Raw genomic sequence first — 27,633 nt, 5'->3', positions numbered from 1 at the left:
GGCAGAACCCCAGTAGCATTTAGTCAAGAGTTAAATTCCCTTGTTACTGAGGCAAAACCCTTCTGAGTGCTCTACCCAATGCCTCAAGAGTTATGAGATTTTTCTACTGTGGCCGGTGGGGAGATCACTATTCCTGACTATATGTGAACTCTGAGAATGTTTTTCTCTACTCTTTTTGTGAAGTTCTTTCCCCAGGCTTTGGTCATTTCCTCACATGCACATGATCAGGACTCAGTACTATGAAGTGCTCTGCTCTCTGGGACTCTGCCCTGCAAACTCTAGCTTCCTTGGCTTCCTTGGCCTCTCAGCTCTGTCTCCTCCTCTCAGAAAGATCTCCAGCGTTAGCCTGGGTTCCCCCACCAACCCCATACTGTGGCCTGGAAACTCTAGGCAGTAAGGCTGGAAACTGTTTAGCTCACCTTGCTTGTTTCCCAGAGATTGCTCCCCTTTTTGCCTGATGTCCAATGCCTTGAGAACCATCATTTCATATATAGTTATGCACTGCATAACGACTTTTGGTCAATGATGGACGCATATGTGACACTGGTCCCAAAAGATGACAATGGAGCTGAAAAATTCCTATCCCCTAGTGATGCCATAGCCATCTGTATTAGTCAGGGTTCTCCAGAGAGACAGAACTAACAGGATATAGGTATATATGAAAGGGAGTTTATTAGGGAGGATTGGCTCACATGATTACAAGGCAAAGTCCCACAGTAGGCTGTCTGCAAGCTGGGGAAGAGAGAAGCCAGTAGTGGCTCAGTCTGAGTCTGACAGCCTCAAAACAAAGGAAGCCAACAGTGCCGCCTTCAGTCAATGGCTGAAGGCCCAAGATCCCCCAGCAAGCCACTGGTGCAAGACCCAGAGTCCAAAGGCCAAAGAACCTGGACTCTGATGTCCAATGGCAGGAGGAGCAGAAGAAAGCATCCAGCACAGAAAAAAGAAGGAAGCCAGAAGACTCAGCAAGCAAGGTTATCCCACCTTCTTTCACCTGCTTTGTTCTAGCCACGCTGGCAGCCCATTGGATGGTGCCCACCCACATTGAGGCTGGGTCTTCCTCTCCCAGTCCACCAACTCAATTGTAAATCTCTGGCAACATCCTCACAGGCACACCCAGAAACAGCGCTTTGCCAGCCATCTAGGCATCCTTCGATCCAATCAAATTGACACCTAATATTAACCATCAAAATGTCATAGTGCAATACATTACTCACATGTTTGTAGTGATGCTGGGTAAACAGCCTACTGCACTGCCAGTCATATAAAAGTCTAGCACATACAATTATGTACAGTACATAATACTTGATAATTATAATAAACAGCTGTTACTGGTTTATGTCTACTATGCCATACTTTTTATCATTATTTTAAAGTGTACTCCTTCTACTTATTAAAAAAAAAGTTAACTGCAAAACAACCTCTGACAGGTCGTTCAGGAGGTATTCCAGAAGAAGACATTGTTAGCATAGGACATGACAGCTCTGTGCATGTTATTACCCCTGATAACCTCCCAGTGGGGCGAGATGTGGAGGTGGAAGACAGTGATATCAATGATCGTGACCCTGTGTGGGCCTAGGCTAATGTATATGTTTGTGTCTTTTTTTTTATTTGTTTGTTTTTGAGATGGAGCCTTGCTCTGTCACCCAGGCTGGAGTGCAATGGAGCGATCTTGGCTCACTGCAACCTCTGTCTCCCGGGTTCAAGCAATTCTTCTGTCTCAGCCTCCCAAGTAGCTGGGATTACAGATGCCCGCCACCATGCCCAGCTAATTTTTGTATTTTTAGTAGAGACAGGGTTTCACCATGTTGGCCAGGCTGGTCTCAAACTCCTGACCTCAAGCAATCCACCTGACTCGGCCTCCCAAAGTGTTGGGATTACAGGTGTGAGCCACTGCGCCCAGCCCGTGTCTTTGGTTTTAACAAAGAAGTTTAAAAAGTAAAACCTAAGAATAATAATTTTAAAAATACCAAAAGGCTTATAGAATAAGGATATGTGTTTTAAGCTAAGTGTTATTACAGAAGAGCCCAAAAGTTTTTAAAAGTTTAAAAGTTTATAAAGTAAAAAAGTTACAGAGAGCTAAGGTTAATTTATTATTGAAAAAAGAACTTTTTAAAAAAATTTAGTGTTGCCTTAGTGTACAGTGTTTATGACGTCTACAGAAGTATACATAATGTCCTACAACTTCACATTCACTCACCACCCACTCAGTGACTCACCCAGAGCAACTTCCAGTGTTGCAAGCTTCACTCGTCGTGAGTGCCCTGTAGAAGTAGACCATATTTTAATCTTTCATGCCATATTTTTAGTCTGCCTTTTCTATGTTTAGATATGTTTAAACACAAATACTTACCATTGTGTTACAATTGCCAACAGTATTCAATACAGTAACATTCTGTACAGGAGCCTAGGAGCAACAGGCTGTACCATGTAGCCCAGGTGTGTAGTAGGCTATGACATCTAGGTTGGTGTAAGTATCCTCTATGATGTTTCCGTAAGGACAAAAAACACCTAAAGTTGCATTTCTCAGAATACATCCTCATCATTAAATAATTATCAATAATAACTGTTTTGTCCAGTTTTATTTGTTGTTCCAGGTGAAAGGGTAAATCTGGTTCTTCTTCTCCATTTTGATTGGAAGATTCTTTCCCTCTGAGCTTAATTTTTTTCTTGCTAAAGTCCACCCTTTATAAATTCTTTGAGCAAAAGTCTGAGATTAGTAAAACCTCAGTCTGTATACATCTGAAAATGTCTTTATTTTGCATTCATCCTTAAATGCTGGTTAATTGAATGTAGAATTTAATTGTTTTTCTGATCACTTTGTAGGTATTGGTCCATTGGCATCTATTGTTGCTGATGAGAAATTGACTTCAGGCAGGACATCATTCATTTGTGGATGTTTCATTTCTGATGGCTTTTCAGGTTTTTTTATTTTTATTGTTTTTCAGTCTCTTCAATATATCTAGAAATGAAATTTTTTATTCTACTCAGAACTCATTGTGCCTTTTCATTCTAGAGGCTCATTTTTCTTCACTTGTTGAAAATCCTTCATCATTATTTCTTCAAATGGTGCTTCTTCTCCCCTATTTTTGCCTTGTAGAACTACTAATCTAATATAAATTTTGGAACTTCTCATTTTCTCCTCTATGATTTTTATCTTTCATATTTCCCATTACTCTATAATACTGAGCACTCACTATGTGCCAAGAACTGTAAACTCATTGAATCCTCATAGCAACACCATGAGGTAGGTAGTATAACATTATAGTGTATCTCCATTTTATAGATGAGAAAATTGATACACAAAAAGGTTTAAAAACATACCTGAATCTCTATTGCTATTAATAGTAAGTATCAGAGATTTAATACCAGTTGTGTGACTTCAGAGCCCATGTATTTTTTTTTTTTTTTTTTTTTTTTTGAGACAGGCTCACACGCTCATCACCCAGGCTGGAGTGCAGTGGTGCAATCTCTTTGCAGCCACGACTTCCCAAGCTCAGGTGATCCTCCCACCTCAGCCTCCCAAGTAGCTGGAACTACAGGTATGTGCCACTATGCCCGGCTAATTTTTTGTATTTTTAGTAGAGACGGGGTTTTGCCATTTTGCCCAGGCTGGTCTCCAACTCCTGGGCTCAAGCAATCCAACTGCCTCAGCCTCCCAAATTGCTGGGATTACAGGTGTGAGCCACTATGCCCAGCCCACTGCACTAATATTCTACGCTATTATAATTTCATCTCTTTGTGCTGCTTTCTGTGCTGCCTTCTGGGTAATTTCTTCAGATCAATTTGAGTGTACTAATTCTCTCTCTCCGTCTGTGTCTAATCTACTCTTCAAAACATCTATTGCATTTTTAATAGTTCATTTTTGCTGTTTCTATTTGCTTCTTTTTTCATAAGCTCTTCTTCTTGCCTTATGTCTTCGATTCCTAATTTTATCTCGTTTAAACATACTTACATTGAAGTCTCTCAGGTTGTTCTATAATCCTAATTTTTGGCATATGCACCACCAAGATCTCCCTTCAAGAAAGAACTTGCTCTTCAGCCACACAAGTGCAGTTGGCTGACTACCTCAAGCTGTTAGTACCATTAGTGCCTTCAAGATCTGCCTCCGTTTTTTAGTTAAGGCTATGCTCTTCTTCGGCAGTCCCTAAGCAATAACTTTATGAACATGGCAGGTGCACTATAGTCTCGCTATTCCTGCTCAACAAGGGACTTTCTCTAACAGGGTTATTTGTTCTATAGTCCCCCTTTGTGTTAGCCAACACTTTACCACATTTGCGTCCCGTCTAAGGCTCTCTCTGCCCAATCTTGATTCGCCCCATTTTGTCTTTTACAGGCATTACCCCTCAATAAACCCCTTGCACTCCTAATCCCGTCTCTGCATTTACTTTCTGGAGGACCCAACTAAAACAGCATGTGAATTTTCCAGGTTATTTCATCTTCTGACTTTCTTTCCTAGCAATCCTTTTCCTCTCATACTTTGTAATGTTTTTTACCATGAGATTATCTTCAGTGGGAGTTGTTTCCTATAGAAGTCCTGTGTGCTCTGCATTGTGGAGGAGAACCATAGGTAGTTTCACAGGAAGATCCATTAGTTTAACCAGTTCCAAGACAAACTTCATGTCAATTTCTTAGCTAGGGTTCCCCCAAACATCACTGCCACCATCACACAGTTAATGCAAACTTGTGAACTTAATTCTCACACCCATACTAATGCAGATTGTGATTACAATTGCTTCCAGCTGACTCTTTCCTAGCGCTTTTCTACCCTTTCTAGCTCCACCTGAGCTTTTGAGCGCAGCTATATATTTTTAATGTATGTTTTATATTTTACCTAGCATTTCTATTTATTTAGCGTAAGAGATAAAAGGAACTTCTTTTCCTTCTACAGTACCCCATAGTCAATGAAAGTAAACCCTGGAACCTGTATATATATATATATATATATATGTGTATATATATATATGTGTGTGTATATATATGTGTATATATGTATGTATATATATCTATATATGTGTATATATGTATATATGTATATATGTATATATATGTATATCTATAGAGAGAGAGAAAGAGAGAGAGAGAGACATATATATACATATATATTTCTATATAATTTATATTCTTGGTCACTTGGTCATACTATCCATTTTTTAACCTTTTATTTTGAAATAATTATACATTCATAGGAAGCTGCAGAAGACTCCCGAGTACACTTCACTCAGTTCCCTTCATTCAGGGAATGTACTCAGGAATCTGCATTTAGCAGGTAATCAGAGGACTCAGATGTAGGTGCAGGTTGTTGAGATGCTATCAGTTCCCCATGCATATCCCTTGGACCTTTCCTACCAACTGTTAGCATCCACTCTTAACCAATGACTCTCAGCATTGGTATATAAACACCCTAGTTCCCTTACCCTTCATATGCGTTATTTCTGAGGCATGTTTTGCACCATTTCCCAGAGTCTCCTTGCTAAATTAACCCTTAATAACCCACTGTGGTAGCACTCTTACTGTCTGCCTTCCTTTGCTTTATCACTTCCCAATTCTCTACCCAAATAGTCACTTTCCAAATAAGCTAATTTAACTCCAAGCTTTGTGTGGCAGTCTGTATCTGGTCTTCTAAGCTGAGACCAGAAGTGGTCTTAGATCCCAAGGATGGAATCTAGGATTGTAAAATTTGTTGGCCAATGGCAATAAGATCCCATTATTGATGGTCTTTAACATGTTGTAGAGGCCTAGGATGAATTGGGGGACAACATACAGATACAAGGGGATACAACCATTTATGAAGTCTCTCTAGAATCTGAGAGATGTGGAGGCAATGGTAGTTAAAGAACTGGTGGAGTTTGTTGGTTGTTGTTAAGTACCACTGAAGTGCTAAAGGAGGAAAATGACAGGGTCAAATTAGTCAATTACCAGCCTAGGGGATGGTATGAAACCTAGAAAGCCACTATAATAGCATTTTAAAAATCCCCTAATTTCCTACAGCTGGAGGGCAGATAGGTCTGAAAATCATGTCCAGAACCTAATGATGAAAGTAGTAGAAGTGTCCCACTCCCATTTGCTACAGGATAACAGGCTTCCTCCTCTTGCCTGGAAACTATGCAGAGGCCTCCCCTAAGGCAGATGTCTTGCAAAGATGATACTTGCCCTCTTCAAGATCTGCTTCTACATTCTCTTGCATCTTCTAGGTCAATCACTAGGGTTAAATCTCATCACTCAACCATTGAGGAAGTACTATCTCTGCTTAAAGAAACAGGATTTGGGCCAGGCACAATGGCTTATGCCTGTAATCCCAGCACTTTGGGAGGTTGAGGCGGGTGAATCACCTGAAGTCAGGAGTTCAGGACCAGCCTGGCCAATATGGTGAAACCTCATCTCTTCTAAAAATACAAAAATCAGCCGGGTGTGGTGGTGCACACCTGTAGTCCCAGCTACTTGGGAGGCTGAGACAGGAGACTCACTTGAACCTGGGAGGCAGTGCTTGCAGTGAACCAAGATCGTGCCATTGCACTCCAGCCTGCCTGGGGGACAGAGAGAAACTCCGTTTCAAAAAAAAAAAAAAAACAGGATTTTTACTAAAAGAACTTCAGGACCTGCCTAATAGGTACCAATAAAAAGCTGGAAGATGTGCCTGGGAATGGATGTTGAGGCTGCTGAGTCAAGAAGGGGAATGGAACACAGGGATGGCGAAGAGAAGAGTTGCTCATATGGAGGAAGTCTCCTGAGCCTCTGCATTTACCACCCTGGCAAGAACACTTGGAGCGGGATGGTTCCGAGGACAAAAGGATCAGCGTCCAATCAGGAGATAGAAACTACACCACTACTTTAAATAGAGATCTAATGTAATGTATTGTTAAGTAGGTATAAAATTATTAAGTAGGTAACTGCAAAGGTAAAAAGAGAATGCTAAGCTGTCACAAAGGTAGCAATGACAAAAGCAGATACCATGCCTACGGCTGGTGAAACAAAATAAGAAGTGGAATTATCAAAATTTAGAAGCTTACAAGAGAAGTTCCAAGAAACCAAAACACAGATCTCTGAGGAGGAACACCAAAGTGTTGGAAACTGGTGCTAGGAAGTGTTGGGAAACTCAAACTGGATTCAGCTGCTGCTAAGGAAAGATGCTGCTGATGCCAGGGTGAAGAAGCGTTGCTAGGGTGATGCTCACAGGAACAGGAAGCTGACAGGAAATCAATAGGAAAAAGCAAGTCCCTCCTTCCTGCAGCTGCAGCATCAATTCCCTCCTGCCCTCCTCACTGGCAGGCATAACAGGCAGCAACTGGCAATGCTGGAATGTGAATTCCTGAACCCCAGCCCCAGCACTACACAAGTTGATACAGAAGGGTAGTTGTGGCGCTAAGAGGCGACAGCTTAACAACTGACAAGAGTTACAATAAACAATGTAGAAATGCATGAAATGACATAACTGGAGAAATCAGTCAAAAGTTCAGAGGAGAAATGTATTGCCTAAAACCGAAAGACCACCAGCTTAGTAGCTTAGTATGTTTCCAGTACACCTTCACTGGAGCAATAAAGAATGAGCTCCTGAAGGGGCACTGACATCATTGAGCAACTCAGTGGTGGCTGTCCCTTCTATGTTATGTTGTAGCTACTAGGGAACTGGAGTTCCTACTGTTTGTTAACGGTGACAATAGGATTCCAGAACAGCAGAGGCCAGGTAGCAGCACTTAACCATCAGACACATAGTGTATGGAATTACCATAATGGGCAGCAAAGTCAGAAAGTCAACCAAGGGGCCCTTGCCCACAGAGATCTGTGGAATTGCTAATATACCCTGAAGTTCCTAAGGGCGAGATCAGTGGGTGACTAACAAGGGTATTGCTGCCCAATATAATAAAAATAAGAGCATGTAATGTGAAGACTGAAGTGAGCCATCACAGTGGAAAATCACTATCCCTCGCTCATTTTTCATGCTTAAGCTAGTCCTCAGATGCAGTACCACAGTGACTGTACACAGGAGAACAAAAATATCCAGATATTTCTATAGTTGGGGAATTCAGGGTCCGGACTGACACTGATTCCAGGGGATCCAAATTGCCACTATAGCCCTCCTGTTGACATAAGGAGATATGGAGGCAAGATGATAAATGGAGTCTTTGCCAAAGCCCATTTTACAGTGAGTCCAGTGGGTCTTCGCACCCCCCTGTGACCATTTTCCCCATCCCTGAATACTTAATTGGGATTAGTAAACTCAGCAGGCAGTAGAAACCTCACATCAGTTTCTTAATCTGTAAAGAAACTGGTGAGGGTCACCCAATGCAGAGGTGACAACAGTATATACCTATAGAATATTTGTTCTATAGTCCTCCTTTGTGTTAGCCAAGACTTTATCACAACTAAGCAGTGGGGTCTGGAGCTTGTCCCTCCTCTTATCTGTTATCCTTTCTACCTCTTCCTCCTCCTTCTTCTCCTCTCTTCTTGTAACAAATCGTGACTTTCCACCACCCAAAGAAGCAGTGACAGAACATGAAACTTAATGTGAATGCAAGTTTATCTGAGCAGGTGCAAGGGTGAACTGTGACACATACTGTCAATGCCCTGCCATTGTCCCTCAAACCTGTCAATGTATTCGCAAGACTTCTGACCGCCAGCATCCGCATGGTAGCTAAGGGATCATTTTCCCAGAACTACAGAGAGCTGACTGTACGCATCACAGTTCACAAGGGCCAAGGAATTAAACACCACCAAGGAGCAGCCTCAACACTCAAACATGGTGTATAAATACCCCAGCTCCCTCACCCTTTGGGTGGGATGCTTCTGAGGCATCGATCATTCTGAGATTTTGTACCATTTCCCAGAGTTTCCCTGCAGGATAAATCTTCAGTTCCCCTTTGTGATAATAGTGCCCCCTATGGGGCTGCCTTCCCTTCCCTGTATCACCTTCCCACTTCCCTATTAGTGTTACTTGTGCTCCCCAAACAAACTATTTTCACTTTAGTCCTTATCTTAAGGTCAGTTCTTGGAAGAACCCATGCTAAGACACATGCGGCTCAAGGACTATGCATTGAGAAGCACTGATTTAGAGAGTGAACTCATTTCTATTTTTTTAAAATATCTCTCTTTCTCCCTCTCTCCCCTGACTCCCCTTCTCCTTCCTCCTACACCCGAGTGTGTGTGTGCACACATGTGCACACATATATAGAATATGTGAAAAAGATCTGAGGATATGATCCAAGTATTAACAATAGTTCTTTCTGAATGGTGGCTTCTTAGTTTTCCTCTCTTTTGTTTTCCTACAGCAGCAACTACGTCTCCAAAAGTATGTTTAATTGGCAATTAGGAGATGATGAGTGGAGTGGTCGGGAGCAGAGCCAGGCTGCAGTGGGCTGGTGCTGGCCCAAGAGGATGCACAGGCCACAGGGGGCTGAAGCTGGCACAGGAGGATGTGCAGGCTGCAGTGGGCTGATGCTAGCACAGGAGGATGTGCAGGCTGCAGTGGGCTGGTGCTGGCCCAGGAGGATGCACAGGGTGCAATGGGCTGATGGTGGTGCAGGAGGATGTACAGACAATTCTCTCAAGGTGCTGGGCTAGAGACAGGCAAGAAATGAGGTGATAGCTCAAGGTGGGGCAACTGTAGAGAGTATCATTTTAAGAGGAACTTGAGCCTGTTTCTAGGCTGAGGAAAAGCAGCCAATGACAAGGAAGAAGACAAAAATACAGAGTCAAAAGTGGACTCATTGAAGGAGTCAGGTCCCAGAAGAGGCCTGAGGGGATTCGAGGGGCCCTAGAGGAGGAATCCGTTCTCAACAGAAGGTGAGCTTCATCCTTTGGGACCAGGGAAAGGGGGTGAAGATGAATAATGTTAGAAATGCATTTATTTCAGTCACTTTTTTGTTCAACCCTCTCCTTCATTTCACAGAGGACTTGAGGTGTTTCTATAGATAAGTTGATAGGTTGGAGGGACCGGAAGTTGAGACACTCCCACGGAGGGGGCTCCACTTCCTCCATGGAGCAGGAGGCAAGGTCCCCCACTGAGAGGAAGCAGGGGTGTCTCTGTGGGGTTACAGGAGCCAGGCAAAGGTTTGGAATAGGGAGGAGGCACTGAGCAACAGAGCCCAGCTTGCCCATTTATAAAGCCTGCTGGGTGGAGCTGACCACTCCAGCCAGGCTGCACAATGTGGAGTCATCTCCAGCTGCTTGGGCCTCAGGCAAGAATCACAGGAGGAGCCCGGGCCGCTTACTTGTTCTGGTTTTAGATAAGTCACTTCCCCACTACGAGCCACAGTTTCCTCATCTGCCAATGGGGAGAAACAAGTCAAATCTGGAGATTTGATCCTATTGCGAGGATCAAATCAAATAACACACATGAAGCACCTAGCACAGTGCCTTGCACTCGGAAGTTGTTCAGTGTTCCTTCTTTTGCTCCTCTGCCTTCAAGTGGGCTTGAACAAATGTAACCTGGATAGGAAGGGATGTGGATGTTGTATCTTGTATTGGTGGATGCTGTTACATTCAACAATTTTAAATACAGCCGACTCTCATTACGCTCTGTAGCCCTTAAAGGAGCTACGGCATCAGGCTTCTGTGAGTCTCTGGCCACATTTTCAGCAACCAGTCAATATACAACTTTGTTTTATTTATTTATTTAGAGATAGAGTTTCACTCTGTCACCCAGGCTGCAGTGCAGTGGTGCAATCTCAGCTCACTGCAACCTCCACCTCCTGGGTTCAGGTGATTCTCATGCCTCAACCTCCCAAGCAGCTGGAATTACAGGCACCCGCCACCACACCCAGCTAGTTTTTGTTTTTTAGTAGAGATGGGGTTTCACCATGTTGGCCAGGCTGGTCTCAAACTCCTGACCTCAGGTGATCCTCCTGCCTCAGCTTCCCAAAGTGCTGGGATTACAGGAGTGAGCCAGCGGACCCAGCCACAACTTTGTTTTATGTGTGTTTCTGCTTAAAGACACCTTATTTAATATATAAATTGTTGATTCATTAGCATTGAACTCACAGCCAACACTACTGTAACTCGTGTCTGGACAAAGCTTATCAAGCACACGTATTTTACCCTTAAGGCACATCACAGCCTTCTTGTGCTTGAGAACACCAGACAGCACTTCAGCACAATGCTTGGGGCCATTTTAAATAGCAAAATCACCAACAAAAAGCACGAAAAATGAGAACAATTCACACCAAATAAGTCACGAAAAGAATATTTGTTTACACTATAACAGCTGAGACAAGAAGGCAGGGTGTCCCTTTGTTCAACTTCAGCTGTGAACATACGTGTGGGTAAGTCAAGATTTTCACCTCTGCACATAAGTATGTCCACAAATAATAACAATTGTGCCTCAAGTATTGATTTGAGGATTACAAATACATTTTAGAAGTAGGTGATTTTGCAAATACGGAATCCATAAACAATGAGGATCAATTTTATCTTTATTTTTTCTGATTACAAAAATATGTATAATAAACAGAGCTATCTAATGTAAAAGTTAAAGTCCCCCCATAATCCCAGCCCACAGATGAACACAATTAGAATATAGTTCTATAGAATTTTTGTTATGCAAATAACGCCTGTGATTGTGTCTAAGTCTGTGGGTGTCTATGTGTCTATGTGTATTTGGGTCTTTCTTTTCTTTTTCTCACACAACAATAACTCTTGGATAGCTTTCCAGAAAAAAAAAAATTCCTGATGTTAATTTTTGGAGTATGAATGGAAGCAGATGGCATACACTGCAGTCGGGATCTCTAAGTCTTAGTTCAGACCACTCAACCACATCAGATGTGGAGAGAGCAATGACTTGCCAGATGTAAAGATAATCAACAGTTTTAGTGTTCTGCATCTTAATGGAGATGGAAAAAGGTCAAGAGAAGAACTGCTCAGAGGATAAAAGTACTGAACACTGGAAAGTAAAGTGAAAGATAAGAGACTGGGTCGGGCACAGTGGCTCACACCTGTAATCCCAGCACTCTGGGAGGCCAAGGCGGGCAGATCACTTGAGGTCAGGAGTTTGAGACCAGCCTGGCCAACACGGTGAAACCCCCTCTCTACTAAAAATACAAAAATTAGCTGGGCGTGGTGGCAGGCACCTGTAATCCCAGCTACTTGGGAGGCTGAAGCACAAGAATTGCTTGGGGCTGGGAGGTGGAGGTTGCAGTGAGCCAAGATTGTACCACTTCACTCCAGCCTGGGCAACAGAGCAAGACTCCATCTAAAAAGTAAAAAAAAAAAAAAAAAAAGAGACTGTGACTTTCAGCCGGAGAAAACCACATTCTGTGTTCTTTGGAGGAGATTAGACCTACATATTAAGACTATCTACTGAAAGGATTTAGACAATAGAGTAAAATAGTACCAGAGTCTCTTCTAAAAACAGCTGCAAAATTGGCTGGGCGCAGTGGCTCATGCCTGTAATCTCAGCACTTTGGGAGGCAGAGGCAGTTGGATGACCTGAGGTCAGGAGTTTGAGACCAGCCTGACCAATATGGTGAAACCCTGTCTCTACTAAAAATACAGAAATTAGCCAGGCATGGTAGTGTGTGCCTGTAGTCCCAGCTACTAGGGAGGCTGAGACAGGAGAATCACTTGGACCTGGGAGGCAGAGGTTGCAGTGAGCCAAGATCACGCCACTGTGCTCCAGCCACGGTGACAGAGTGAGACTCTATCTCAAATAAATAAATAATAAAAACAGCTGCAAAATAGTATGGAGAAAGCTGGGCTGCTGCAACAAAAGACCCAAAATACAATGGCTCTTAGAAAATAAGTTTACTTCTCACGCTCTAGTCCATGTCAGGGTGGCTGTACTTCAAGCAGTCATTCAGGAACCCAGGATCCTCCCATATCTTTGCTCCATCAGCCCTTTTGAAGCATTATTGAAGCTGTGTCCCTGGTACATCTGTGTCCCCACTCAAGAGAAGAGAAAATGGAGCATGGAAGGGCAAAAGCCTCATGCCTTAAGGTCTATTTCTATTAATGTTCTATTAGAAAGATCTTAGTCACCAAGTCTCACTCGGCTGCAAGAGCAGCTGGGATGTATGATCTCTAGTGGACCAGCCATTCCTCTGACTGCTACTCTATTACACAGAAGAACAGGAGGATGAAGTGTAGTGGACAGCTAGCAATTTCCATCACATCTCCTTTATTTGAGCCTTGGTATCTTCCTCTATAAAATGGGGATAATAATATAAACTAGTTAAGGCTGCTTTGGGACTCAAATCCAATAATATATGTGAGAACGCTTAGCAAGCCCTACTGTGCCTGATAAGAATTTCTCATTGATTTTGCCCTCTAGACTGTCAGCTCCTTGGGAGCAAGGAGCATAGTTTATTCCACCTCCTCACAAAGACCTGCTTGGAGTCAGCATCAGTAAATACATGTTGAATAATGAAGTCACTGTTTCATCCATCATCAAGCCTTTTTTTTTTTTTCATTTCATTTCAAATGCTTCAATAATTTAGACTCTGCCCTGTTCACCTTCCCCACCCCCTCATTAGGGGTGCACATCAGTATATCAGTTGGGATTCTCTGGGTTGCAAAGTGACAGTGCACTACTATTAAACTGGCTTATGCAATAAGATGGACCATCTCACATATCCTGAAGTCCAGACTCTGCATCAGAATAAAAGCTTCTCTTCCCTAGGACTCTCCTGGCCTTGCCCTCCCTTGTGTATTTGCCGCATCCTCAGACTGGGAGCAAGATGGCTGCTGCAATTCCAAGCATTGCCACCAAACATATCCCAGCAAAGGGGGTAGACTGTTGTGCAAAGTAAAGAGACCATTTCCTGAATTCCCCTGTCTGCCATAGGCTTCCCCTTTAGTTTTTCAGGCTGGACCTGCCCAAACCATCACTAGCAAGAGGAATGAGACCACCATAACGGACTTGGACCAAACAAGACTCACTCCTGGAAATGGGCTGGGGTCAGCCTTCCTTGGGTCACTTGGGGAAGGGGGCCACCTGAACAAAATCAGGGCTCTGCCCATAAGAAAAAGTCAAGAAATTGCTGTTGCATGAGCAATGAACTATTTTTCTGGCAATGATGGAGATTCTGGGCCAGATGAGGGTGTGACAGAGAAAGTGTTAACAATAGAGAACTAAACTGAGAGCTTTTTCATAAACTGTACCTCAGTGAAGTTTAACACCAATGAATATATTTCTGGAGGAGGCAGAAACTGGTAGCCACCCTCTATGGCTCATTTCCCACACCCCCGTATCCAACCATCACCAAATGTCACCGTGTCTGTACTTGCAATACCCTAGTCTTCTCTCCTTACCCACTGCTGGGGCCCCAGTTTGGGTCTCGCCTCCTGCAGGCACTATGACAACAGCACCTAAGAGGTGCCCAGTCTTTCCTTCCTCCTGCAACTCATGGCGTTGATGCCGTTATTCAGCTACACACCTTTACTGTGTGCTGAGTGCTCTGCATGCGCAGACACATTGGAAAAGTTCCCTGTCTTCTTCACCTTGCAGATGATAAAATGATTATCTCCGAGACTTCCTGAAACCCAATCGGACCAGGTCATTCCCTTGCCTGAAAGCCCCATGCCTTCAAGAAATTCTTTACCATGACCCACAATGCCCTCCAGCCCACCCAGGCTCCTTCTCCACCCCACCCCCAACAGTACAGAATTACTTGCACTTCCTTCACTGTGCCCTCCCCTTTCACGCCTCTATGCTTTTGGACAGGCTGTCTCCTCTGCCTAGAAATCCCTTATCCCCTCTCCATCTGGCACACAAGACAAGTTCTCCCATTACTTTTTCTCCCTCTCTCCTGCTCCACCCCTCACCCCCTTACACACACACACACACACACACACACACACACACACACACAAATACAACACTGCAGAATTGTTTGCCAATGGAGGCAGCCTCCCGGGCCAGATGTTAGCCAGGGCTTTCCAAACTTCTCCCCAAGCACTCCTTAAAAAAGTGAAGAGGAAATGGGACCCCAGGGCTTAGGAGTGTGAGGGCCTTGAACTTGCTCTAAGCAAGCAGAGCATTTCAAGAGTTTTATCTTTATATTTTATGCAGAAGTTGTATTCCAAACATACTCTTGTTCGTTTTAATACAAAATATGATTTTTTCTACATCTTCAAATCGATGATCCAGAAGGATGCTCCTTGTTTATCTGTTGTGCTCTCAAATTAGCAGCTCCGCCTCGCCGCGGGGACCCTAAGCGAGAGCTGGATGCAGTTCCAAGTACACACCCCGAAGGAACAGCTGGGCTTCGCTTCCCCGGGAGCTGGAGGATGGTGGGGGCGGGGCGGAGCGGGGCGGGGCGGGGGGGGGGGGTAAACCGGCTGGTGGCCCCGCCCCTCCCCCGCCCGCTGCGGGGGAGGAGTTGCTTGGGTCCTGCCCACGGGGGCGGGGAGGCAGCCGCGGCCACCGGCAGCTCGGATTCGGCTGGTTCCGGGTTGAGAGGCTGCGCTGGACCGAAGCGGTGGCTGCTAAGCCCGCGGGGGTAAGGGGTCGCGCTGGGCCAGGGTTTGGGGCCGGGATCCGGCAGCTGAGCGGGCCGGCACGCCTCCTCTTCTCTGCCGGTCACAGCCAATGTACGGCTCGGCCTGGCTGCCCCCTCCCTCAGGATTCCCCATCCCCAGCTTCTTGCCCTCCCCGCACCGCCACCACCCCGGGATTTCGACCCCCTCAAGGGCTCCACCCCGCTCCGGGATCCCCTTCTCCCAGCTCCTATCCCTTAGGACTGCCCCGCCCCCTAGAACCTCCCCGCCAGGATCTCCGTCCCTCAGCCGCTCACAGCCTCCTCCCAGCGCCCATCGCCTTGAGCTTCCCATTACCTCTAGACCGCCCTCCCGGGCTGGCGTCCCAGGGAGTCTCAGCCGCGCACCCCTTCCTCGCGTTACCCTCCTTCCGGACACCACCCCCTCCCTTCTCCGGTAGCTCCTACCCCTGCCTGTGCGGGCCTCGTCCCCGCGCCCAGCCCTCGGTGCTGCCTCCGACAGCGCCGCGCTCTCTCAGCCGCCCCCCTGCCCCTCGGGCCCCCCTCTCTGCTGCCCCCGGCGCCATGGCGTGCAGCCTCAAGGACGAGCTGCTGTGCTCCATCTGCCTGAGCATCTACCAGGACCCGGTGAGCCTGGGCTGCGAGCACTACTTCTGCCGCCGCTGCATCACCGAGCACTGGGTGCGGCAGGAGGCGCAGGGCGCCCGCGACTGCCCGGAGTGCCGGCGCACGTTCGCCGAGCCCGCGCTGGCGCCCAGCCTCAAGCTGGCCAACATCGTGGAGCGCTACAGCGCCTTCCCGCTGGACGCCATCCTCAACGCGCGCCGCGCCGCGCGACCCTGCCAGGCGCACGACAAGGTCAAGCTCTTCTGCCTCACGGACCGCGCGCTGCTCTGCTTCTTCTGCGACGAGCCTGCGCTGCACGAGCAGCATCAGGTCACTGGCATCGACGACGCCTTCGAGGAGCTGCAGGTGCGCTGCCGGGCCGGCCTGGGGCAGGGGCGGGGCCGGGCTGGAGGTGGGGCCGGGCCGGGGGTGGGGTCAGGGCTGGACCGCGGGCCGGACCCAGTCAGAATGGTCCCGGGGCGGGGCCGCCGGCAGGGTCAGGGCCCTATCAGGAGTAACGCGGGGCAGGGAGGGGCGGGGCCGCCGCGGGGCGGGGCCGTGGGGGCGGGACCTTGGGCAGTCCGGACCCGGAGGGATCTCAGACAGACCTGGAGTACGGGCTGGTCCGTGGTTAGGGAGAAGTCGGGGATGCGGTTGGGACGGCGGAAACAAGTGAGATCAGAACTGGACCAGATACTGGGCTGGGGCAGGGTTGTGGACGAAGCGGAATCAGAGTTGGGCAAAGGCAGGGCCACTGTCAGACTGAGGGCGAGGCCGCCAGGATGGGTCTGTATTAAACCGGGTAGCTGAGCTCTGGCAGGCTGGGGGTTCTGTGGGGGCGGAGACTGGATCAGATGTGCATCAGGACTAAGGGGAGTATGGGGGCTAGAATGTGCTGGACAGGTAAGGGTGAAACCTAATAGAGGGGTATAAGTTAGGGTGCCAAACTGCTGAGAGGGCAGGTTTGAGTGCCGAGGGTTAGGCCAAGGTGTATGAGGGGTTAAGACTGAGATCAGGTCCAGATATTCTACAACAAGTTTAGGTTTAAGCCAGAGTAGAGGCCAGGTTGAGTGGGGCCAGGACTTAAAGGTAAAGATTTGGAGAATAAGGCCCAGATTTAAGGTGATTCAAGAAGGGAGGGGCTAGACCTCTAGGAGTCTCTAGGGGTTTTTGATGACCTCTTCGGCTCTGTCCCCCACATCAGGATTTTTGAAGACTAAGTGAAACGGTACATGCAGAGTGACCTGAGTATAGTTGGCACAGAACTCTAATCGGTCTCCCTTAAGACTTCCTGTCTTCACTGACAAACTCCTACTCAACTTTTAAGGCCTTGCTCAAATGTCCTCTCTATGAAGCCTTCTCCAAGCTCCACTGGTCAAAAAAAAAAAAAAAAAAAAAAAAAAGCACTAGAACTGCATTTCCCCAAATGCTGTCTATTAATAAGTATGGGACACGTAGTATATTTTTTATACCCACCCCCTTGGAGAATTTTCAGTGTGCATTTGCATATTAAAAGCTTAGAGAAATCTTGTTGCAAATAAATCTATTTTACTGTGTTTAATAAAATGGTTCCCAAGCTTATTTGGGCCTGGAATCCTTTTTTCAAGCTAAGTCACTTAAATCCAGCAGTCCCATGTTCCTGGCTTTGGGATACTAGTCAAGCACATAGTTCTCTAAGGCCAGAGACAGAATCTTATTTCTCCTATCCATGGCCCCAAGGCCTGGTGCAAGGCCTGGCCCACAGTACACACCAGTAAAGGCTGAATGAATGAATGAAAGAATGACCAACCCTGGCCTAAGCTGGACCAGACTGTGGAGTGTTTGGAAGCAGAAGGTCTTTGCCTCAAACATTTTATGAAAATGGAGTGGGCTAACTTGGGAGGTAATGAGCTCTCTGGCCTCGAGATACTCAAACAGAAACTAAATAACTACTTTCCCCTGTATTGTAGGGGCTCCCAACCCCTCCACACACTAGTCTTTGAGTAGGCCTGCACCCAGCAGATGCCCATGGGCCTCAGGAGAAATGGCCCCTGTTCACCATCACCCCTTCCCTGTCCCTTTTATCTCGAAACTACAACTGACTCCCTTCCAGTCTAGCTGTCTGAGGATGAAGGCCCCATCAGAGGGTGAGCAAGGGCCTGGGCCTCTGGGAGCCTGCACAAGGCTTGGCCCTCCACCCCCAGAGCCGTCGTGCTAGGTGCTGCTGCTGTTCATCTCCCCGTCTATGGAGTCACATAAGCAGGAAGGGTTTGAAGGGACTCTGTCTGAAACCATCTGTCCAACCTCTTTATCATGTAGGGGTGGAAAGTGAGGCCTGGAGAAGTGATGTGACTTGCCCAAGGCCACACTTTCAGACAGTGAGAGAGCCAGGGCTATAGGGCACAGCCTGACCCAGATCCCTCTTCTCTGATCTCTACCCTCCTTGTCTGACCTTCTAGCCTCTGTGTCAGAGCCTTGGTTCTCCTGTCTGCAAACCAGGAAATCCAAATTACTGTATGTTGGGCTTCTGTACTCTATCCCATGACCTGGGGGACACAGGAGAAATTGAACATGTATTACCTACAAATATTATTGAAATGCTTCATTATTGGGTGAAAAGTAAAACAGGATTGCCACTTGCTTACTCTCTAGCGCACTGTCCTGGGGTTGGACACACTTGGGTTCCCAACCTGCTGTGGGCACTGTGTGCACCTTGGTGAGTCACTTCATGTAAACGTTGATGCTCTGTCTGTACAATGGGGTCGGGATGCTTCCTTCCTACCAGGCCTTTTGTGAGACTGACCTGGGATCAACCTGCTATTTGAGGTTCGAAGGCACACAGTACGGGCTGGAATAACATACAGCCCACCTTTTCTGTTTCTGCCTGTGAGAGCTCATGTGCCCAGCTGAGTGAATGCCCACACTCTCCTCTCTGGCCCGAAAAGGAGGCCTTGCTTTATAGTATGTCCTCTGGGCTTGGCAATTTGGTGGCAGAGAAATCTGCCTCCCATCCAGAGAGGATGCGCTGCTGGGCGAGATTCAAGGCACCCTCCACCCCACCTGCCTCTCCCTCCACATGGGGAAGGCAAGGTTTATTGGCTATTTATGCAGCAGAAATAAGGCTGAACCCACCCTCACATCCCCTTCTCTCCCAGCAGCTGATGGAGCTGGGGCCCTTCTCCTGCAGAATTACAGACTCAGAGCCATGCAGATCATCTGGTGCCACATCCACTTGACAGATGGGGAAACAGGAGAGGGAGAAGGAGGAAGGGGACTTGCCCAAGGCCTCGAAGCCAGAGGACGCTGGGCCTATACTCACCTGGAGTCTCCCAACACCCTACCTAGCAGTTGGCCTGGAGCTTTTACATTTATTATAAATCCTTGAGGCATCAGAGCAGAGAAATTAAGAGCCCTGCTTTGTATTCAGGTAATCTCAATCCTGGCTCTACCATTTACTGTGTGACTTTGGGAAGATTAGTTACCATCTCTGAGCCTCGGGTCCTTCATGGACAGCATGGAAGTAATTATATTAGGATTAAACAAGATGATGTTTATAAAAACTTAGTACTGCACTCAGCACCTAACTGCACTCAATAAATGACAGCTATAGTAGGTTACATCGTGCTCGGCACTATTGACATTTGGGGCTAGATAACTGTTGTGCAGGGCCATCTTGTGTGTTATAGGAAGTCTGGCAGCATCCCTGGCCTCTACCCACTAGATGCCAGTAGCAAACTCCACCCACCCCCCAAGTTGTGACAATCAAAACCATCTCCAAGCATTAACAAATGTCTCCTAGAGTCAAAATCACCTCTAGTTGAGAAACCTGATCTAGAGAAGTCCTACTCAACTTTAAAACTTCAGGTCAAATATCACCTCCTCTGTGAAGCCTTCCCTGACCTATTAAGCACAATTGCTTTGTACTCCAGATTCCATCACAGGGGTCAGATCCTGACATGCTGTGTGTCCTTGGTCACATCACTTTGCTTCTCTAAGGCTCCTTCTCTAAGGTTCATCTATAACATGAGGATATGACATTCCAGGGAAGGATGTTGTGAGGGTTAGGGATCCTTTATCAGAAGTGCCTAGTACTGTGCCTGGCACAGGAGGCACCCCAAAACTCTTTTTAAATATCTTTATTCTGATTATAAAATTAACATAAGAAGCAGAGCTGTATAATGTAAAAGTTAAAGTCTTCCCCCATAATCATACCCCATGAAACATGGCAGAAGCTACTATATAGTTCTAAGGATTTTTATGTAACTGTGGGTGTGCATGTGCATGTGTGTGCATGTGTGTGTGCGTACATGTGTGTGCATGTGTGTGCATATGTGTGCATGTGTGTGTGCATGTGTGTGCATATGTGTGTGCATGTGTGCGCGCATATGTGTGCATGTGTGCGTGCGTGTGTGTGCGTGTGTGTGCATGTGTGTACGTGTGTGTGTGCATGTGTGTGCGTGTGCATATGTGTGCATGTGTGTGTACGTGTGTGTGCATGTGTGTGTGCATGTGTATGTGTGTTGGTGTCTTCCTCCCCACCTCCACTGCTGAGCACCTGGACCACTGAGCAAAGTGGAGGGACGGAGCCCATTCCCAGAGCTCAGGGCTTCTCAGCCAATACTCACTGAGCCCAGTCTGAATGCCTGGGACTGCACTGAGAGCTTTTCTTGCATTACCTCATTTAATCTTCATAGCACCCTGTGGGATGGTACTGTTATCTATTTCTTTTACTGATGAAGAAACAGACTCAGAGGAATTAAGTGACTCATTTGGTCACCCAGCTGGTAAATGGCAGGCCTAGCATTTGAAGCCAGTCTGACTAGGCCACATATCATCCCTGAGCTACCTCTGAGGGCTGGGTAATTGTCTCCCAGCCACCCTGCCTGTCCTGTATTGACAGGGCTAGGCCATCTGTGCCAGCTGACGCCCCGAGGGCAGGTGGTTGGGACGTCATCTTGGTCAGAGCAGGCGTGGCATCCGGCTCTCTGGCCATCTCAGGTTCCTAACCCCCAGAGAAGGGATCCGATTCAGTCTCAGCCGCCCCCTCCAGGCCTCATGTGACCATTGGAGCCCTTCCCAAGGCTTCCTTCATGCCAGAGAAGACAGCAGTGGATCAGCCTCAGACACAAGCCCTGGCAGCCGGGGTATGGTGATCCAGTGACACCAAGGCAGCCACCCAAGGAGGGAGCGGGGCTGGGGGCTAGGTTCAAGTCCCAGCTCTGGTTTCTTCCAGGAGAGGGGGTGACACCCTCTTACCCAATCTGAGAAATGGAAGTAAAAACTAGCCCTCCTGCTTTATGTATAAAGAGAGAGAATGAGTTGCTAAATATCCAAAGAAATGAGAGATTCAGAGGCACTTTATTTTGTAGCATAGACAGGAAGGCAGCTGGGTTGTCTGTGTTGTGGGGAAGTGGCTCTGCTGTTACTTTTCCAAGGAGAGGGCAGGATTTCTATGCCAACAGCAGCCTCTGTGAGGGCAAAGCTGACTGTGGGTCAAACTCAGAGCTGGCCGCTGGCATCTCCACATCCCTCTGCACAGGTGTCTGGGCAGCCAGGATACCTTGGCTGAGCACGGGCCACAGTGTAGAAACTTAGGGCCGACATTGGGGACCCCAAGATGTTTATTTTATAGAAAGAAAAGAGACCTGGTAGGGACTAACAATGATGAAACAATGACTCTAAAAAGTTATAGCCCAAGTTTTGGGGACACTAAGTTATGGGGTACTTACTGTGTGCCAGGTGCTGTGTTATGGGCATTTGATCCTCACAAGGATTTTTTCGTTCCCTACTCCCTGAGTGGGACTGAGATCAGTACCATGTCACAGATGAAGAAAACGAGGCTGAGAGACTCAGTAACCTTCCCAAGATCGCACTTCAAGTAGGAGGAAGAGCTGAGATTCAAACTGGTCTTTCTGACTCAGAATTCACTCTCCTTCCCAACACGCCAACTGTCCCAGGGAGCACCCAGATGGGGAGGAACCTGAGAAACCATCTAGTTGACAGGCTCCCCACTTCGCAGATGGGGAGACCTCCTTGCCCAGGGTGAGATCAGAGCTCAGTTCTCCCGACTCTCAGTCCAGTGTTGTTTTCCCAGTACCATTTACCTTCCTGACCCCCATCTCTGCTTGAACACTCAGAGTGGATGACGAGGATTTGGAGGTGAGTTCTGTCTTGGATTCAGGGATTCATTTAATAATTTCTGGGCTGGGCACAGTGGCCCACGCCTGTAATCCCAGCACTTCAGGAGGCCAAGGCAGGCGGATCACCTGAGTTTGAGATCAGCCTGGCCAACATGATGAAACCCCCGTCTCTACTAAAAATACAAAAAAAAAATTAGCTGGCCATTTGTGGCACGCGCCTGTAATCCCAGCTACTCGGGAGGCTGAGGCATGAGAATCGCTTGAACCCGGGAGGCAGAGGTTGCAGTGAGCCGAGATCATTCCACTACACTCCAGCCTGGGTGACAGAGCAAGACTCCATCTTAAAAAAAATACATATACATATACATATACATCATATACATACACATATACATCACATACATATACATCATATACATATACATCATATACATATACATATACATATACATCACATACATATACATCATATACATATACATATACGTGTGTGTGTACATATATATAGTGTGTGTACATATATATGTACATATATATAGTGTGTGTACATATATATATGTACACAAACACATAATTCCTTTAGTCAGTATCTGTGCCATGGCTACAGAGGGCCAGCCCTGTGTTGGGCCCAGGAGAGAACTACACAAGACCTGGCCCTGTGTGGTCCCGAGAGATAGGCCCATAAACTGGTAGGTTGCTGTAACTGAAGCTTGCTCTGTTGAGCTGAATCCTAAAAGATATGCTGAGTGCTTCAGGCCAGGGAGCAGAAAGAAAGATGTTATGGAGAGAGGGAATAAAAACATGCACAGCCTGATGCAGATTGTTCCAAGGACCGGGTTCAAGGCTTTGACAGGCAGGCACGCTCTCCTTCTCTCTCTCTCTCCCCCAGCCTGCCTCTCATTTAATTCTAACAGTAACCCTATGAGATAGATCTCATTGCCCCATTTTATAAGTGGAGAAACTGAGGCTCAGAAACTGTGCCTGGCTGGGCACAGTAGCTCACACCTGTAATTCCAGTACTTTGAGAGGTCAAGGCAGGAGGACTGCTTGAGCCCAGAAGTTCGAGACCAGTCTGGGCAACATGGCAAAACCCTATCTCTACAAAAAATACAAAAAAATTAGCCAGGCATGGTTTCATGCACCTGTAGTCCCAGCTATTTGGGAGGCTGAGGTGGAAGGATCACTTGAGCCCAGGAGGTTGAAACTGCAGTGGGCTGTGATGGTGCCACTGCACTCCAGCCAGCCTGGGCAGCAGAGTGAGACCCTGTCTCAAAAAAACAAAAAGGAAAAACAGAAACTGTGCCTAAGGGCCTGGAAAGGGAGAAGGGAGAAGAAGGGGGAGGAAGAAAGGGGGGAAAAGAATATAAATGTATTTACTACCTCTGAATTGTACACTTAAAAATGGTAAAGATGATAAGTTATATACGTATATTTTACCTCAATAAATTTTTTTTAAAAAAGAGGCTGAGCACAGCGGCTTATGCTTCTAATCCCAGCTCTTGGGAGGCCAAGGCGGGAGGATCATTTGAGGCCAGAAGCTAGGAGTTCGAGACCATCCTGGGCAACACAGAGAGACCCCATCTCTACAATAAATTTTTAAAAATTATCCAGGCATGGTGCATGCCTGTAGTGCTAGATACTTGGGAGGTTGAGGCAGGAGGATTACTTGAGCCCCAGGAGTTTGAGGCTATAGTGAGCTATGATTGCACCACTGCACTTCAGCCTAGGTGACAAAGTGAGCCCTTGTCTCTAAAAAAATTTTTTTTTAATTAGGGGAAGAAAGAAAAGAAAGAAACTGTGCTTAAGGTCAGAAAACCACTATGTGTCTCTGAAGCTGAAACTTGAACTCAGGTTATCTGAGTGTGACCAGGGACAGGCATGGAGGTGAGCACACATTCAGGTGGTTCGTTGTGGCTGGAGGGAATGGTGTGGCAGGAGGAGGTAAGAATGGAAAAGCAAGGCTTGACCAGCTCAGGAAGGGCTTTGAATGCTTGAATGTGCACACACATGCACACACACATGTACACACATACACATGCATGCACTTACAAACTCACACACACACATGCATGCACCCACTGAGCTTGATCCTTAACATGCTAGGAAGCCAGAAACAGATGTGAGCAGGCAAGTGTAGCCCGGCCAGGTCTGCATGATGGACCAAGCACTCTGGAGCAGTGTGCCAGGGGAGCTGGTGGGAGACCCTAGAAGCAGGGAGTGGCCAGATGTTGCCAGAGATTGTGTGGTTCGGAAGTGCACAAGGAGGGTTGGGGCTCGAAGATAGAGAAGAACTCCGGTCTGTTGGGAGGATCAGGAGCATCCGGTTCTAGGTGTAGATGAAGGATTGGGGCTGGGGGAGGAAAGGGAGAGGCAAGTTCAAGTTTGTCACGGTCAGGTTTCTGGCATCCTCGGGTCAGAGAGGGAAAGAGACAGCAGTATCCAGGCATGGAGAAGAGGAGAGGCTTGAGCACCTACTGTGTGCAGCACCATGCTGGGCCATGTCATCGGTGCCATCTCACTTAGCCTTCATCACAACACTGTGAAAGCTTGTGGAGGTCAGCCCTGAGCGCAAGTCATACGGTCAGGATTTGAACACAGGCTTTTCTGATGAAGAGTCCCTGAAGCCAGAGCTGAGATGGCTTTCCACAGCTGCTTTGTCCCCTGGGCCAGAAGGAGGGATGGCCTCACAGCAAGAGAGATCTGGCCTTGGGGACATTTGAGCCCTGCCTCTCTGTGCCCCCCAATTCCTCTGCTGCCCTAGTCCTGGCTTCTTCATACCAATAAAGAACCCCAGAGCCTTAAAGCTGGCCTATTTGTATAACTGTGTGCTCAGGGCTGTGCAGACTCCACAGCCCCACCCGCTGAGGTGTGTCCTCCCCACTCACCTCATCCTGCCCTGCCCACCCCCACTCCGATGGGGCCCTGTGGAATCCAGCTCTCCCAAGCTGACATTCAAGGCCTCCTCCAGTGCCCACCCCACCCTAGCTAGCTCCAACTGGCCTTTCCAGCTTGTGACTCCACTCACCTGTCACATGCCTGGCTGCAGCCATCCCCAACCACCCCCACTTCCTGCACACATGAGGGTGGGCCCCTACCCAACCTGTTCTCCCCACCTGCAATGCCCTGGCCCATCCTGGAGACTTGAAGGAACCCTGGCCATCCATCTTCCTTTGTCCTTCCATCAGAAACAAACTCCTTCCTTGAAGCTCCCCCAGTTCTGAGTCCCAACTTTACATATAGTTACTATGATGATAATGACAACTCAGATTGATTGAGCTCACCCTGTACGTCATGTCAGGTCATGAATTAAGTCATTTCATTCCCAGAGCAAACCTATGGAGCAGGTGATGTTAGGCCTTAGTTAGTAGATTTGAGGCCCGGCGCCATGGCTGATGCCTGTAATCCCAGCACTTTGGGAGGCCAAGGTAGGCGGATCACTTGAGGTCAGGAGTTTGAGACCAGCCTGGCCAACACGGTGAAACCCCATCTCTACTAAAAATACAAAAATTAGCCAGGCGTGGTGGCGGGCGCCTATAATCCCAGCTACTCAGGATGCTGAGGCAGGAGTATCACTTGAACCTGGGAGGCAGAGGTTGTAGTGAGCCAAGATCGCACCACTACACCCCAGCCTGGGTTACAGAGCGAGATTCTGTCTCAAAAAAAATAAAAATAAAAATAAGACCTTACTTTACAGATTTGGAAACCAAGGTGGAGGGAGGGCGCTGTGAGTACAGCCAGGTGTTGTCAGCTGTACTGGATCCTAGCAGGCCCTCCATGTTTATCCTGTTCTTTGTATTTTACCTATTCAAGTTTCTTCCTCCGCGACTAACTGCAGATTCTTCAAGGACCACGTATAGGCCCACCCCTGGAGCGGCCAGCACAAAGCCTGACACTCACTGGGTACTCAGAAATTTTTGCTGCATTGATTTGCATGGGAGGTAGGGAGGCCAAGAGATTCTGAACATGGATTTTCGGAGCCACTGAGACCCTCCCCTCTGCCTCTTACTAGCTGTGTGAACTTAGGCAAGCTGCCTAACCTCACTTAGCCTCAGTTTCCCCCTCTGTGAGATGGACGCCATAAAGACACTACTAGCCTTGTGGATTGTTGTGAGAATTAGGTGACAAGACGCCTGTGAAATTCAAACCCAAACCACACCTGCCTCCAGCCCCTCTGGTTCTGGGTCTCTGCCTTTACGTGTCCTTCCTCAGGGTTAAGCTGTATCACTTGGGAGTTTATCAGGCTCCAGTTTCCTGTGTGACCTCTCTGCTGGAGTAAAATTTCCAGTTTGTTCTCCTCTGTCAAGCTGTGTGGCCATGGGCCAGTCGGTCCCTTCCCTTGGGCCTGTGTTTCCTGTCCTGGCAATCCAAGGGGTTGGACCAGATGGTCCCTGCAGCCTCTTCCTGCTCTGGCCATCTGAGAAGGGAAGGAGGGGCCACCTGGACACAGTGAGGGATGAAGACACGAAGAAGTGACTGGGAAGCCGCATACGGGACACAGTGACCGCTTTGTCTCCTGAGCACCCAGGGTGTGCCCGGCTCTGTGCCCTGTGAGGCCGAACACTTCTTACCATTGTCTCATTTTACCCTCCCAACCCTAGGAGATATGATTATCCCCATTTTTCAGACAAGGCACTGGGGCACAGAGAGGTTAGGTGACATCCTAGGGTCACACAGCCCGATGGGTGGTAGAGCCAATCTTCTAACCAAGGTAGAGCCAGTCTTCTAACTAATCTCCAACGTGTTGGACGGGGAGGGGTGACACAGCTCAGGCAGCCTTCTAAGTCCTACCTTCTGGACTCTAGGGTTTGGTTTTCCCAAGTTAGCTGTTCCTTTGGGCTCTGCACCAAGCCCACCCAGGGAACTCTGCCTGCTGGGGGCCTTCTTTCCCCTCCCACCCTTTCAGAGGTGAACTCTGACCCAGCCTAGCCTCATCCCTGGGCAGGGACATCCTGAAGACTCAGCAAGGCCAGGGGTGTGTGGCCCTGTCCCGGATACTGAGATTGTGAAAATCTCCCCTTTCCACAGTCCTTGCCCTCAAGAGACCACAATCTAGTAGGGGAGTTTTTTTGTTTTTTGTTTTTTTAAAGATGGGGTCTTGCTCTGTCACCCAAGCTGGAATGTACAATCTAGTAGGGAAGATTTTTTTTTTTAAGAGACTGGACTGTGTCACCCAGGCTGGAGTGCAGTGACACGATCTTGGCTCACTGCAACCTCCTGGGTTAAAGCAATTCTCCTGCCTCAGCCTCCCAAGTAGCTAGGATTACAGGCACCCGCCACCATGCCCAGCTAATTTTTCTATTTTTAGTGGAGATGGGGTTTTGCCATGTTGGCCAGGCTGGTTTTGAACTTCTGACCTCAGGTGATGCACCTGCCTCAGCCTCCCAAAGGGTTTGGATTACAGGTGTGAGCCACTGCGCCCGGCCTAGTAGGGGAGATTGACAGGTAACCTTGCAATTAAAATGCAGTGTGTGCCATCTGGGTAC

The 27,633-nt window shown here is 47.5% G+C and overlaps 2 protein-coding genes across 3 annotated transcripts in view; one reads left to right on the top strand and one right to left on the bottom strand.

The window, feature by feature from the left end:
* The window catches only part of ZNF362 (zinc finger protein 362), a 182,285-nt gene that overhangs the window by 113,366 nt on the left and 41,286 nt on the right, over positions 1–27,633 (bottom strand). The window lies entirely within an intron of this gene.
* The window catches only part of TRIM62 (tripartite motif containing 62), a 36,419-nt gene continuing 24,096 nt past the window's right edge, over positions 15,311–27,633 (top strand). The window contains exon 1 of the mRNA XM_032160147.2: positions 15,311–16,397. Coding sequence (XP_032016038.1) covers positions 15,990–16,397 — 408 coding nt within the window. The 5' untranslated portion in view covers positions 15,311–15,989. The remainder of the gene's footprint in view (positions 16,398–27,633) is intronic.

The sequence above is a fragment of the Hylobates moloch genome, unplaced genomic scaffold (genome assembly GCF_009828535.3).
Source record: "Hylobates moloch isolate HMO894 unplaced genomic scaffold, HMol_V3 SCAFFOLD_8, whole genome shotgun sequence".
In the NCBI taxonomy this organism is placed as follows: Eukaryota; Metazoa; Chordata; class Mammalia; order Primates; family Hylobatidae; genus Hylobates; species Hylobates moloch.
The sequence above is the reverse complement of the archived record's forward strand: the minus strand, read 5'-3'. Positions and strand labels throughout refer to the sequence as shown.